Source organism: Ranitomeya variabilis, chromosome 3 (genome assembly GCF_051348905.1).
Source record: "Ranitomeya variabilis isolate aRanVar5 chromosome 3, aRanVar5.hap1, whole genome shotgun sequence".
Taxonomy (NCBI): Eukaryota; Metazoa; Chordata; class Amphibia; order Anura; family Dendrobatidae; genus Ranitomeya; species Ranitomeya variabilis.
In genome coordinates this window covers 20,650,668-20,667,016 of record NC_135234.1, presented here as the reverse complement: position 1 = coordinate 20,667,016, position 16,349 = coordinate 20,650,668, and the positions used below count along the sequence as shown (strand labels likewise).

Genomic DNA, 16,349 nt, shown 5'->3' with positions numbered 1-16,349 from the left:
CACCATGATTACCGGCTATGGGTCCTAAATATTAAACACTGATGTCATGCTCTACTCTTTGGCACATTCCAGTTCACCATGGACAATGCCATCTTGCTCCTTTCAATGGTCAAGGTGATGATGAGATCTTCTGGATTTCAAAAATACTTCTCAGGATATAGCTCCACGGACTTGATTTATATTTTTGTTTTCCAAAGCAGACATAAAAATTGTACTGCCTACACATTTGCAGCAACATAGCTAGGCATACAATGCCAGCATGGAGGATTTATAAATCATAAAAGTCCATTTAGTCTCCTTCAATAGAAAGGGTTCTGTGTGCCTCACGATTTTCCAAACTCGAGAGAATAGTCAATGTCACCGATCACTCAGGATCCTTGAGGTGTAGTATGCGGCGGTTCAGCTACTGAGAGGGTCAATGATTTTCCAGATTATGATATTAAGGTTTTGTTATGCAGGTCTATTGTTTTTTATTATTTCTGTGGAGAGAAGGTGCCATGGATGAATCACTATAATTATGCATATCGCCAACAGTAGACTTCAAGGATGAAAAAATGAAGGTCGCCCGCCAATACTGATAGATAGCAATAAATTAGCACATTGTAGATAATTGCAGAATATTTGACATAAACTTTCTTTAGATCACCAGAGCCATAGGTAGGTTGTAATGCTCCCGATGCAAGATCCATAACATGGCCCCATCTGTCACGATACGTATTGCGACCCAATGGGGGTCGGTAAGTGTACTGCATAACAGATTCACAACAGGATGGAAAAGGGCGAGGAAGGCCCTATCAATAGGGAAATGAAGGAATGGTCACCTCCTGCTCAAACCTGAGCCTGTCCCTTCACTCCCCTAATGCCCTAAGTGGGTCCTTTCCCCCACTGCCGTCAGGAACCTCGTCCATAGTTGTCACCTAACACTGCACTGGCTAGTGCACCAACAGTCAGCTGATGTATCAGGTGACCATTTAAAGGATGGTGGGAGTGGTCACCACCCACATCAGATGACCCAGCAGCACTACAGTTACACCAGATTACCAGCGGGGGAAAAACTGACATTAACCCCCAATGGTACTGAAAGGATAAAAGCTACTTTTAAAACAGAGTGGAACCAGAGCTGCCACAAATCCAAAAATGGATTGTGACACCAACTTTGTCAGAGGAGACCTTCGGGCACCCTTTGGTATCGGTCCTTGGATGTGACTTCTCCCTCCGCATCCTCTTTAGCTATGCTATCCTTGCCAATCCTCCCAGACTCCGAAAAGAGTTGTATGGTGAATTGTCGAAATCTCCAAGAAAGGATCTTTTCCAAAAGTCTTCTAGTGCCTGACACCGAGGAGCTCCATCATCAGACCGGTCACCGGCATCTAATCAGACATTTAGAGGGAATGAACCAAGGCGTGACTGGGACTTCAGCTAATGGAAGGGGTGTGATTTTGGGAAAAATTGTTATCATAAGAGGCAACTATTTAGTTTGCTGTCCCGAATCTTTATTTAGATACCCTGGCCAAGTGAGTGTGGCTTGTTAGTGCCTCCTCTGGAGCTCACCTTGCCCAGCTACATCTGGATTCACTCTGAGGACCATTCCTCATCGGAGACTCATAAATGTGCCATCAGACTACGCTGGATTTCTTTGTAGTCTGTAACCATGGAGACGCATAGGATTGCAATGGAGCTTTGTGCACAAAATGATAGAAGATTTTTAACCTAAACTATTTGTATTGCTTCATTTTTTTTATTAGAGATGCACAAGTGAACGCATCACTTTACAGGGTCATTCCCATCTTCATAAATGGGTACAAGCTATTTCACATTTTCCTGCTTATTCAAATTTTCAGCCGTTTTTGAGATATTCATTTTTTTCTCTTTTTTGTTTATAGCTCGTTGCCTTGGAAACCGACCACTGCAGCTAGACATTTGAACATGCGCAGTGTTTACATGCACTTTTCCACTGACTTTCTAAGTAATGTTGAGAAGCTGGCACGGATCGCAGTTCCCTCCTAATCCAGTCCAGCTACAGCGCAATGCTTGCGTGCTATTCAGCGGCAGTGGTCGGTCTCCTTGGCAACGGGCTGTAAATGTTAATAGCTCAAGAACAGCTGCAAATTTTGACAAGCAGCAAATTGCAAAAGTGCTCGTTTTTACAAGCTGTATCCAAAATTATCCATCTTTTAAGATAAGAAAAATCCATTTAAGGAGTCATTACAGGTTCAGAACCCCAAGTACTGAGTGTGCGGCTTCACCCGTTCATGCAAAAAGCAAGAATATGTACCTCCATATAAAATCCTAAGCACAGAGGAATATAGTACAAGTCCATAGCTGCATACGATGGTTCTGCTCAGTTTATGTTCACGTCCATAGATATTTTGAGACTATTTGGTCCTCATTGGGTCTGGTATAATATTACCTCCATCCCCCAACAGGAGGTTATGCTCCATACTGCAGCTGCATGAACTCCATCATTTATGGTATATAAGACTGCGATGAGGCCACGAGCATCACCTGTGCAGGGCAGGAATCCCAGCAATGTCTCCTCTGACCGCACAAGTCAGCGGCTTTACTAAGAATCCTATAAAGGACGAGACATTGAGATTCAGAACGACATTCAGGCGCTAATTAAAGACCGAGCTCCCCGCACAGCGTGTACATCCTCCACAAAGACCGCTCACGTGTTCCGCCTGCAGCTCGGATCATTTTCAGTCTTATCCACCACAGAAATGTATTCCTAAAATTAAAAACTGACAATAAAAAGTGAATATAAAAAATAAAAATAAAGAAAAAAATAAAAATAAAAAAAAAGTAAAATAATAATAATAAAAAAGCAAAAAAATAAAAATAATAATAACAAAACAAAATGACTAAAAGAGTAATATTTGGAATAATATATAAAATCCTACTAATAATAAAAATACGTAAGTGCTCTATGGCAATAATTCCCTTTACATGTTTTGTAAATGTAGAACATTCAATGTCAGGGTTACACGTATGCCGAGTAGTGATGAGCGAATATACTCGTTACTCGAGATTTCTCGACCATGCTCGGGGGTCCTCCGAGTATTTGTTAGTGCTCGGAGATTTAGTTTTTCTTGCCGCAGCTGAATTATTTAAATCTGTTAGCCAGGCTGAGTACATGTGGGGGTTGCCTGGTTTGCTAGGGAATCCCCACATGTAATCAAGCTGGCTAATAGCTGTAAATCATTCAGCTGAGGCAATGAAAACTAAATCTCCGAGCAATAAAATACGTTCACCCGAGCGTGCTCGAGAAATCTCAAGTAACGAGTATATTCGCTCATCACTAACGCGAGTAAAATCGTGTTCAAACAATTGAGGACTTTAAAGGGAACCTGTCACCCCCAAAATGGAAGGTGAGCTAAGCCCACCGGAATCAGGGGCTTATCTACAGCATTCTGTAATGCGTTCTGTAATGCTGTAGATAAGCCCCCGATGTATCCTAAAATATGAGAAAAAGAGGTTAGATTATACTCACCCAGGGGCGGTCCCGGTCCGGTTCTGGTCTGATGGGTGTCGCAGTCCGGTCCCTGGCCTCTTCTTGTCTCCACGCTGCAGATCCAGCGTACTTTATCTGCCTTGTTGACAGAATGCTGTAGATAAGCCCCTGATTCTGGTGGGCTTAGCTTACCTTCCATTTTGGGGGTGACAGGTTCCCTTTAACAATGAGACAAACTGTTTAAGCAATGCCCATTTTCGTTAAGCCCCACCCACTATAACATTTTAGCTCAATAAGGAGAGCAATTGGAGGGGGAGGACCCCAATTCTCTCCCAGTGAAGTAATTTATATACTTCATTTGTTTCTATATTACATCCTGTATTATACTCCAGAGCTGCGCTCGCTATTCTGCTGGTGCAGTCACTGTGTACATACATTACATTACTGGTCCTGAGTTACCTCCTGTATTATACTCCAGAGCTGCACTCACTATTCTGCTGGTGCAGTCACTGCGTACATACATTACATTACTGATCCTGAGTTACATCCTGTATTATACTCCAGAGCTGCACTCACTAATCTGCTGGTGCAGTCACTGTGTACAGACATTACATTACTGATCCTGAGTTACATCCTGTATTATACCCCAGAGCTGCACTCACCATTCTGCTGGTGCAGTCACTGTGTACATACATTACATTACTGATCCTGAGTTACATCCTGTATTATACTCCAGGGCTGCACTCACTATTCTGCTGGTGCAGTCACTGTGTACATACATTACATTATTGGTCCTGAGTTACCTCCTGTATTATACTCCAGGGCTGCACTCACTATTCTGCTGGTGCAGTCACTGTGTACATACATTACATTACTGATCCTGAGTTACATCCTGTATTATACTCCAGAGCTGCACTCACTAATCTGCTGGTGCAGTCACTGTGTACAGACATTACATTACTGATCCTGAGTTACATCCTGTATTATACCCCAGAGCTGCACTCACCATTCTGCTGGTGCAGTCACTGTGTACATACATTACATTACTGATCCTGAGTTACATCCTGTATTATACTCCAGAGCTGCACTCACTATTCTGCTGGTGCAGTCACTGTGTACATACATTACATTACTGATCCTGAGTTACATCCTGTATTATACTCCAGAGCTGCACTCACTATTCTGCTGGTGCAGTCACTGTGTACATACATTACATTACTGATCCTGAGTTACATCCTGTATTATACCCCAGAGCTGCACTCACTATTCTGCTGCTGCAGTCACTGTGTACATACATTACATTACTGATCCTGAGTTACATCCTGTATTATACTCCAGAGCTGCACTCACTATGCTGCTGGTGCAGTCACTGTGTACATACATTACATTACTGATCCTGAGTTACATCCTGTATTATACTCCAGAGCTGCACTCACTATTCTGCTGGTGCAGTCACTGTGTACATACATTACATTACTGATCCTGAGTTACATCCTGTATTATACCCCAGAGCTGCACTCACTATTCTGCTGGTGCAGTCACTGTGTACATACATTACATTACTGATCCTGAGTTACATCCTGTATTATACTCCAGAGCTGCACTCACTATGCTGCTGGTGCAGTCACGGTGTACATACATTACATTACTGATCCTGAGTTACATCCTGTATTATACTCCAGAGCTGCACTCACTATTCTGCTGGTGCAGACACTGTGTATATACATTACTGATCCTGCGTTACATCCTGTATTATACTCCAGAGCTGCACTCACTATTCTGCTGGTGCAGACACTGTGTATATACATTACTGATCCTGAGTTACATCCTGTATTATACTCCAGAGCTGCACTCACTATTCTGCTGGTGCAGTCACTGTGTACATACATTACATTACTGATCCTGAGTTACGTCCTGTATTATACTCCAGAGCTGCACTCACTATTCTGCTGGTGCAGTCACTGTGTACATACATTACATTACTGATCCTGGGTTACATCCTGTATTATACCCCAGAGCTGCACTCACTACTGCTGGTGCAGTCACTGTGTACATACATTACATTACTGATCCTGAGTTACATCCTGTATTATACTCCAGAGCTGCACTCACTATTCTGCTGGTGCAGTCACTGTGTACATACATTACATTACTGATCCTGAGTTACATCCTGTATTATACTCCAGAGCTGCACTCACTATTCTGCTGGTGCAGTCACTGTGTACATACATTACATTACTGATCCTGAGTTACATCCTGTATTATACTCCAGAGCTGCACTCACTATTCTGCTGGTGCAGTCACTGTGTACATACATTACATTACTGATCCTGAGTTACATCCTGTATTATACCCCAGAGCTGCACTCACTATTCTGCTGGTGCAGTCACTGTGTACATACATTACATTACTGATCCTGAGTTACATCCTGTATTACACTCCAGAGCTGCACTCACTATTCTGCTGGTGCAGTCACTGTGTACATACATTACATTACTGATCCTGAGTTACATCCTGTATTATACCCCAGAGCTGCACTCACTATTCTGCTGGTGCAGTCACTGTATACATACATTACATTACTGATCCTGAGTTACATCCTGTATTACACTCCAGAGCTGCACTCACTATTCTGCTGGTGCAGTCACTGTGTACATACATTACATTACTGATCCTGAGTTACATCCTGTATTATACTCCAGAGCTGCACTCACTATACTGCTGGTGCAGTCACTGTGTACATACATTACTGATCCTGAGTTACATCCTGTATTATACTCCAGAGCTGCACTCACTATTCTGCTGGTGCAGTCACTGTGTACATACATTACATTACTGATCCTGAGTTACATCCTGTATTACACTCCAGAGCTGCACTCACTATTCTGCTGGTGCAGTCACTGTGTACATACATTACATTACTGATCCTGAGCTACATCCTGTATTATACCCCAGAGCTGCACTCACTATTCTGCTGGTGCAGTCACTGTGTACATACATTACATTACTGATCCTGAGTTACCTCCTGTATTATACTCCAGAGCTGCACTCACTATTCTGCTGGTGCAGTCACTGTGTACATATATTACATTACTGATCCTGAGTTACATCCTGTATTATATCCCAGAGCTGCACTCACTATTCTGCTGGTGCAGTCACTGTGTACATACATTACATTACTGATCCTGAGCTACATCCTGTATTATACCCCAGAGCTGCACTCACTATTCTGCTGGTGCAGTCACTGTGTACATACATTACATTACTGATCCTGAGTTACATCCTGTATTATACCCCAGAGCTGCACTCACTATTCTGCTGGTGCAGTCACTGTGTACATACATTACATTACTGATCCTGAGTTACATCCTGTATTATACTCCAGAGCTGAATTCATAAATATGCAGGCTGTTTGTTCAGTGTATACATATATCTTCACTGGTGATTGTCATTACTCGCCCTAATAACATGTTGTCTACAGTATATAGTATATAGGAGGACTTTTCTTGTTATGAGACCTCAATGTCACTAATCACCTGATTCAGCCCTGTAATATGTGTAATGGTTTGGATTTAGCTTGCAGGGATTACAGAGAGTTTCTGCAGATCCATAGAGAGTCTTTGGCCAGTTCATACCGGGAGCCCTGGGATTGGTGTCATGTCCCATCAAGTGTACTCTGCTTATCTGAACGACAGGCTGGAAAAATGCCTGTATGCTTCCAGTGCTGAGACACTAATGCTGCAGACCTCCCAGCAGCTGCTGGACTGTGACATCACTTCATACACAATCTCTCAAATTCCAGTCTCTCGGAATGAAGGACAAGGCTAGAAATGACTGCAAGTGCAAGATAAATATTTAAGGGCCACTAAACTGCAACACTCAAAATACCTGTGTGGTTATAATATAAAGTAACATAGAAAAGAGAAATTCCAGTCAGAACCATAGTGTCATCAGAGCTGCACTTATCATTACCAGGGCAGAATGTGTGTATGCGACATGAAATATTTAGTATAAAATTCCCCCATATGTTCAAGAATATAACTACTATAATACTGCCCCTATGTACAAGAATATAACTACTATAATACTGCCCCTATGTACAAGAATATAACTACTATAATACTGCTCCTATGTACAAGACTATTACTACTATAATACTGCTCCTATGTACAAGAATATAACTACTATAATACTGCCCCTATGTACAAGAATATAACTACTATAATACTGCTCCCTATGTCCAAGAATATAACTACTATAATACTGCTCCTATGTACAAGAATATAACTACTATAATACTGCCCGTATGTACAAGAATATAACTACTATAATACTGCTCCTATGTACAAGAATATAAGTACTATAATACTGCCCCCTATGTACAAGAATATAATTACTATAATACTGCTCCTATGTTCAGGAATATAACTACTATAATACTGCCCCTATGTACAAGAATATAACTACTATAATACTTGTTATGGTTCTCAATGGCAAGAGAACATAGCCCAGCAAACATAAGTCCTAGCTCTTGGAAGGATGGAAACTAAACTGACCATGAACTAAACCTGCCACACAACTAACAGTAGCCGGGTAGCGTTGCCTAAGTTTTTTATCCCTAGATGCCCAGCGCCGGCCGGAGGACTAACTAATCCTGGCAGAGGAAAATATAGTCCTGGCTCACCTCTAGAGAAATTTCCCCGATAGGCAGACAGAGGCCCCCACATATATTGGCGGTGATTTTAGATGAAATGACAAACGTAGTATGAAAATAGGTTTAGCAAAATTGAGGTACGCTTACTAGATAGCAGGAAGACAGAAAGGGCACTTTCATGGTCAGCTGAAAACCCTATCAAAATACCATCCTGAAATTACTTTAAGACTCTAGTATTAACTCATAACATCAGAGTGGCAATTTCAGATCACAAGAGCTTTCCAGACACAGAAACGAAACTACAGCTGTGAACTGGAACAAAATGCAAAAACAAACGAGGACAAAAGTCCAACTTAGCTGGGAGTTGTCTAGAAGCAGGAACATGCACAGAAAGGCTTCTGATTACAATGTTGACCGGCATGGAAGTGACAGAGGAGCAAGGTTAAATAGCGACTCCCACATCCTGATGGAAACAGGTGAACAGAGGGGATGATGCACACCAGTTCAATTCCACCAGTGGCCACCGGGGGAGCCCAAAATCCAATTTCACAACAGTACCCCCCCCTCAAGGAGGGGGCACCGAACCCTCACCAGAACCACCAGGGCGATCAGGATGAGCCCTATGAAAGGCACGGACCAGATCGGAGGCATGAACATCAGAGGCAGTCACCCAAGAATTATCCTCCTGACCGTATCCCTTCCATTTGACCAGATACTGGAGTTTCCGTCTGGAAACACGGGAGTCCAAGATTTTTTCCACAACGTACTCCAACTCGCCCTCAACCAACACCGGAGCAGGAGGCTCAACGGAAGGCACAACCGGTACCTCATACCTGCGCAACAATGACCGATGAAAAACATTATGAATAGAAAAAGATGCAGGGAGGTCCAAACGGAAGGACACAGGGTTAAGAATCTCCAATATCTTGTACGGGCCGATGAACCGAGGCTTAAACTTAGGAGAAGAAACCCTCATAGGGACAAAACGAGAAGACAACCACACCAAGTCCCCAACACAAAGCCGAGGACCAACCCGACGCCGGCGGTTGGCAAAAAGCTGAGTCTTCTCCTGGGACAACTTCAAATTGTCCACTACCTGCCCCCAAATCTGATGCAACCTCTCCACCACAGCATCCACTCCAGGACAATCCGAAGATTCCACCTGACCAGAAGAAAATCGAGGATGAAACCCCGAATTACAGAAAAAAGGAGACACCAAGGTGGCAGAGCTGGCCCGATTATTGAGGGCAAACTCCGCTAAAGGCAAAAAAGCAACCCAATCATCCTGATCTGCAGACACAAAACACCTCAAATATGTCTCCAAGGTCTGATTCGTCCGCTCGGTCTGGCCATTAGTCTGAGGATGGAAAGCAGACGAGAAAGACAAATCTATGCCCATCCTAGCACAGAATGCTCGCCAAAATCTAGACACGAACTGGGTTCCTCTGTCAGAAACGATATTCTCCGGAATACCATGCAAACGGACCACATTTTGAAAAAACAGAGGAACCAACTCGGAAGAAGAAGGCAACTTAGGCAGGGGAACCAAATGGACCATCTTAGAGAAACGGTCACACACCACCCAGATGACAGACATCTTCTGAGAAACAGGAAGATCCGAAATAAAATCCATCGAGATGTGCGTCCAGGGCCTCTTCGGGATAGGCAAGGGCAACAACAATCCACTAGCCCGAGAACAACAAGGCTTGGCCCGAGCACAAACGTCACAAGACTGCACAAAGCCTCGCACATCTCGAGACAGGGAAGGCCACCAGAAGGACCTTGCCACCAAATCCCTGGTACCAAAGATTCCAGGATGACCTGTCAACGCAGAAGAATGAACCTCAGAAATGACTTTACTGGTCCAATCATCAGGAACAAACAGTCTACCAGGTGGGCAACGATCAGGTCTATCCGCCTGAAACTCCTGCAAGGCCCGCCGCAGGTCTGGAGAAACGGCAGACAATATCACTCCATCCTTAAGGATACCTGTAGGTTCAGAGTTACCAGGTGAGTCAGGCTCAAAACTCCTAGAAAGGGCATCCGCCTTAACATTCTTAGAACCCGGCAGTTAGGACACCACAAAATTAAACCGAGAGAAAAACAATGACCAGCGCGCCTGTCTAGGATTCAGGCGTCTGGCGGACTCAAGATAAATTAGATTTTTGTGGTCAGTCAATACCACCACCTGATGTCTAGCCCCCTCAAGCCAATGACGCCACTCCTCAAAAGCCCACTTCATGGCCAAAAGCTCCCGATTCCCAACATCATAATTCCGCTCGGCGGGCGAAAATTTACGCGAGAAAAAGGCACAAGGTCTCATCACGGAACAATCGGAACTTCTCTGCGACAAAACTGCCCCAGCTCCGATTTCAGAAGCGTCGACCTCAACCTGAAAAGGAAGAGCAACATCAGGCTGACGCAACACAGGGGCGGAAGAAAAGCGGCGCTTAAGCTCCCGAAAGGCCTCCACAGCAGCAGGGGACCAATCAGCAACATCAGCACCCTTCTTAGTCAAATCAGTCAATGGTTTAACAACATCAGAAAAACCAGCAATAAATCGACGATAAAAGTTAGCAAAGCCCAAAAATTTCTGAAGACTCTTAAGAGAAGAGGGTTGCGTCCAATCACAAATAGCCTGAACCTTGACAGGATCCATCTCGATGGAAGAGGGGGAAAAAATATATCCCAAAAAGGAAATCTTTTGAACCCCAAAAACGCACTTAGAACCCTTCACACACAAGGAATTAGACCGCAAAACCTGAAAAACCCTCCTGACCTGCTGGACATGAGAGTCCCAGTCATCCGAAAAAATCAAAATATCATCCAGATACACAATCATAAATTTATCCAAATAATCACGGAAAATGTCATGCATAAAGGACTGAAAGACTGAAGGGGCATTTGAAAGACCAAAAGGCATCACCAAATACTCAAAGTGGCCCTCGGGCGTATTAAATGCGGTCTTCCACTCATCCCCCTGCTTAATTCGCACCAAATTATACGCCCCACGGAGATCTATCTTAGAGAACCACTTGGCCCCCTTTATGCGAGCAAACAAATCAGTCAGCAGTGGCAACGGATATTGATATTTAACCGTGATTTTATTCAAAAGCCGATAATCAATACACGGTCTCAAAGAGCCATCTTTCTTAGCCACAAAGAAAAAACCGGCTCCTAAGGGAGATGACGAAGGACGAATATGTCCCTTTTCCAAGGACTCCTTTATATATTCTCGCATAGCAGCATGTTCAGGCACAGACAGATTAAATAAACGACCCTTAGGGTATTTACTACCCGGAATCAAATCTATGGCACAATCGCACTCCCGGTGCGGAGGTAGTGAACCAACCTTGGGTTCTTCAAAAACGTCACGAAAGTCAGACAAGAATTCAGGAATCTCAGAGGGAATAGATGATGAAATGGAAACCACAGGTACGTCCCCATGCGTCCCCTTACATCCCCAGCTTAACACAGACATAGCTTTCCAGTCAAGGACTGGGTTATGAGATTGCAGCCATGGCAATCCAAGCACCAACACATCATGTAGGTTATACAGCACAAGAAAGCGAATAATCTCCTGATGATCCGGATTAATCCGCATAGTTACTTGTGTCCAGTATTGTGGTTTATTACTAGCCAATGGGGTGGAGTCAATCCCCTTCAGGGGTATAGGAGTTTCAAGAGGCTCCAAATCATACCCACAGCGTTTGGCAAAGGACCAATCCATAAGACTCAAAGCGGCGCCAGAGTCGACATAGGCATCCGCGGTAATAGATGATAAAGAACAAATCAGGGTCACAGATAGAATAAACTTAGACTGTAAAGTGCCAATTGAAACAGACTTATCAAGCTTCTTAGTACGCTTAGAGCATGCTGATATAACATGAGTTGAATCACCGCAATAGAAGCACAACCCATTTTTTCGTCTTAAATTCTGCCGTTCACTTCTGGACAGAATTCTATCACATTGCATATTCTCTGGCGTCTTCTCAGTAGACACCGCCAAATGGTGCACAGGTTTGCGCTCCCGCAGACGCCTATCGATCTGGATAGCCATTGTCATGGACTCATTCAGACCCGCAGGCACAGGGAACCCCACCATAACATCCTTAATGGCATCAGAGAGACCCTCTCTGAAATTCGCCGCCAGGGCGCACTCATTCCACTGAGTAAGCACAGCCCATTTACGGAATTTCTGGCAGTATATTTCAGCTTCGTCTTGCCCCTGAGATAGGGACATCAAGGCCTTTTCCGCCTGAAGCTCTAACTGAGGTTCCTCATAAAGCAACCCCAAGGCCAGAAAAAACGCATCCACATTGAGCAACGCAGGATCCCCTGGAGCCAATGCAAAAGCCCAATCCTGAGGGTCGCCCCGGAGCAAGGAAATCACAATCCTGACCTGCTGAGCAGGATCTCCAGCAGAGCGAGATTTCAGGGACAAAAACAACTTGCAATTATTTTTAAAATTTTGAAAGCAAGATCTATTCCCCGAGAAAAATTCAGGCAAAGGAATTCTAGGTTCAGATATAGGAACATGAACAACAAAATCTTGTAAATTTTGAACTTTCGTGGTGAGATTATTCAAACCTGCAGCTAAACTCTGAATATCCATTTTAAACAGGTGAACACAGAGCCATTCCAGGATTAGAAGGAGAGAGAGAGAGAGAAAGGCTGCAATATAGGCAGACTTGCAAGAGATTCAATTACAAGCACACTCAGAACTGAAGGGAAAGGAAAAAAAAAAAAAAAAAAAAATCTTCAGCAGACTTCTCTTTTCTCTCCTTTCTCTGTCAATTAATTTAACCCTTTTTTGGCCGGTCAAACTGTTATGGTTCTCAATGGCAAGAGAACATAGCCCAGCAAACATAAGTCCTAGCTCTTGGAAGGATGGAAACTAAACTGACCATGAACTAAACCTGCCGCACAACTAACAGTAGCCGGGTAGCGTTGCCTACGTTTTTTATCCCTAGACGCCCAGCGCCGGCCGGAGGACTAACTAATCCTGGCAGAGGAAAATATAGTCCTGGCTCACCTCTAGAGAAATTTCCCCGATAGGCAGACAGAGGCCCCCACATATATTGGCGGTGATTTTAGATGAAATGACAAACGTAGTATGAAAATAGGTTTAGCAAAATTGAGGTACGCTTACTAGATAGCAGGAAGACAGAAAGGGCACTTTCATGGTCAGCTGAAAACCCTATCAAAATACCATCCTGAAATTACTTTAAGACTCTAGTATTAACTCATAACATCAGAGTGGCAATTTCAGATCACAAGAGCTTTCCAGACACAGAAACGAAACTACAGCTGTGAACTGGAACAAAATGCAAAAACAAACGAGGACAAAAGTCCAACTTAGCTGGGAGTTGTCTAGAAGCAGGAACATGCACAGAAAGGCTTCTGATTACAATGTTGACCGGCATGGAAGTGACAGAGGAGCAAGGTTAAATAGCGACTCCCACATCCTGATGGAAACAGGTGAACAGAGGGGATGATGCACACCAGTTCAATTCCACCAGTGGCCACCGGGGGAGCCCAAAATCCAATTTCACAACAAATACTGCTCCTATGTACAAGAATATAACTACTATAATACTGCTATGTACAAGAATATAACTACTATAATACTGCCCCTATGTACAAGAATATAACTACTATAATACTGCTCCTATGTACAAGAATATAACTACTATAATACTCCTATGTACAAGAATATAAGTACTATAATACTGCCCCTATGTACAAGAATATAACTACTATAATACTCCCCCTATGTACAAGAATATAACTACTATAATACTGCTCCTATGTACAAGAATATAACTACTATAATACTGACCTCTATGTACAAGAATATAACTACTATAATACTGCTCCTATGTACAAGAATATAACAACTATAATACTGCCCCTATGTACAAGAATATAACTACTATAATACTGCTCCTATGTACAAGAATATAACTACTATAATACTCCCCCTATGTACAAGAATATAACTACTATAATACTGCTCCTATGTACAAGAATATAACTACTATAATACTGCTCCTATGTACAAGAATATAACTACTATAATACTCCTATGTACAAGAATATAAGTACTATAATACTGCCCCTATGTACAAGAATATAACTACTATAATACTCCCCCTATGTACAAGAATATAACTACTATAATACTGACCTCTATGTACAAGAATATAACTACTATAATACTGCTCCTATGTACAAGAATATAACCACTATAATACTGCCCCTATGTACAAGAATATAACTACTATAATACTGCTCCTATGTACAAGAATATAACTACTATAATACTGCCCCTATGTACAAGAATATAACTACTATAATACTCCCCCTATGTACAAGAATATAACTACTATAATACTGCCCCTATATACAAGAATATAACTACTATAATACTGCTCCTATGTACAGGAATATAACTACTATAATACTGCTCCTATGTACAAGAATATAACTACTATAATACTGCCCCTATGTACAAGAATATAACTACTATAATACTCCCCCTATGTACAAGAATATAACTACTATAATACTGCCCCTATATACAAGAATATAACTACTATAATACTGCTCCTATGTACAAGAATATAACTACTATAATACTGCTCCTATGTACAAGAATATAACTACTATAATACTGCCCCTATGTACAAGAATATAACTACTATAATACTCCCCCTATGTACAAGAATATAACTACTATAATACTGCCCCTATATACAAGAATATAACTACTATAATACTGCTCCTATGTACAAGAATATAACTACTATAATACTGCCCCTATGTACAAGAATATAACTACTATAATACTGCTCCTATGTACAAGAATATAACTACTATAATACTGCTCCTATGTACAAGAATATAACTACTATAATACTGCCCCTATGTACAACATTTTTGCTTTAATACTTCTGCTATTGTTTGACTTCATAACAATAATTAGAGTATGACATTAATGCAGCTTCTCCTTGTCTTCTCCTCAGGACGCTGTCTCATGCTCGGTGGAGGGAGATCAATTATCCCAAATACAGAATGTCATCCAGGAGTTGCCTTCATCGCATTACAGGTAAGAACACGCGAGTTCTCATCATTAATCTCACCCAGTTATTGCTGTATTCTGGATTTTAGGTGACACCTCTGCACAGATTCTGATCATCTTTACTCCATCTATAGTGTCTATTAGTGGTTCATATTAACGGGGCGGGGTTATAAATTGTGAATCCTGGGCAGTGGAAATAATATGTGACTGATAGAGCTGTCCATGTTGGTTTAGCGCGCGGTTCTGACCCGCTCCTCTGATCCCAGCTTATTGGTGTCGGCCCCAGAGCAGTGATGGATTTAGTGTTTGTTAGTAGATCGTTGTGAATGGAGGCGACACCGGCCTCACGAATATCCGGTGTCTGTATCCCAGGACGCCTGTCTGCGGCTGTATATACAATCAGTGTACGACGTCTGCTCGAGCGCGTCAATATAATATGTTACTAATAGTGACGATGTAACAATAGTCATATATTCAATCATGTGCTCATAATACACAGATCATTTAATGGGGTCTTTCCGTGGGCTACCTGGCGGAGGGCTAGGATTCCGCATCCTGTAACCAGTGAACCATTAGCATTCTCTTAGTGCCTTCCTCCAGTTTAGTAATAAACCCCTGATGTTTTTACAGTTTGCCCTTTGACCCGCTAGTTTTGTTTTCTGTGGTTTACTCAAATTTGACGTATAAATGTAAAAATAAAGTTTTACATTATATTTTTGTTATTTAACTCATTTATTAACCTAGGCCATTCCCTAACCTTATCCCTAACACTATCCCTATCCCCACCCTATCTTTAGCCCTATCCTTAACCCTATCACATATCCCTATCCCTAACACTATCCCTATACCCAACCCTATCTGTAACCCTATCTTCAAATGTATCCCCAACCCTATCACTAACCCTGTCTCCAACCGTATCCCCAATCCTATCCCTAACTCTATCCCTAACCCTATCCCAACCGTATCCCAAACTCTATCCCCAACTCCACTCCAACCCTATCTTTATCCCTATCCCAACTCTATTCCCAACCCTATCCCAGCCGTATCCCCAACCCTATCCCCAATCCTATCCCTAACCCTATCCCCAATGTTATCCCCAACCCTATCCCCAACCCTATCCCCAACCCTATCCCCAATCCTATCCCCAACCCTATCCTCAA

At 42.5% G+C, this 16,349-nt stretch overlaps 1 protein-coding gene across 1 annotated transcript in view; it reads left to right on the top strand.

The window, feature by feature from the left end:
• Positions 1 to 16,349, top strand: part of ARHGAP31 (Rho GTPase activating protein 31) — a 189,270-nt gene that overhangs the window by 119,660 nt on the left and 53,261 nt on the right. Inside the window, exon 4 of the mRNA XM_077293721.1 lies at positions 15,134 to 15,216. Within this exon, the coding sequence (XP_077149836.1) occupies positions 15,134 to 15,216 (83 nt within the window). The remainder of the gene's footprint in view (positions 1 to 15,133; positions 15,217 to 16,349) is intronic.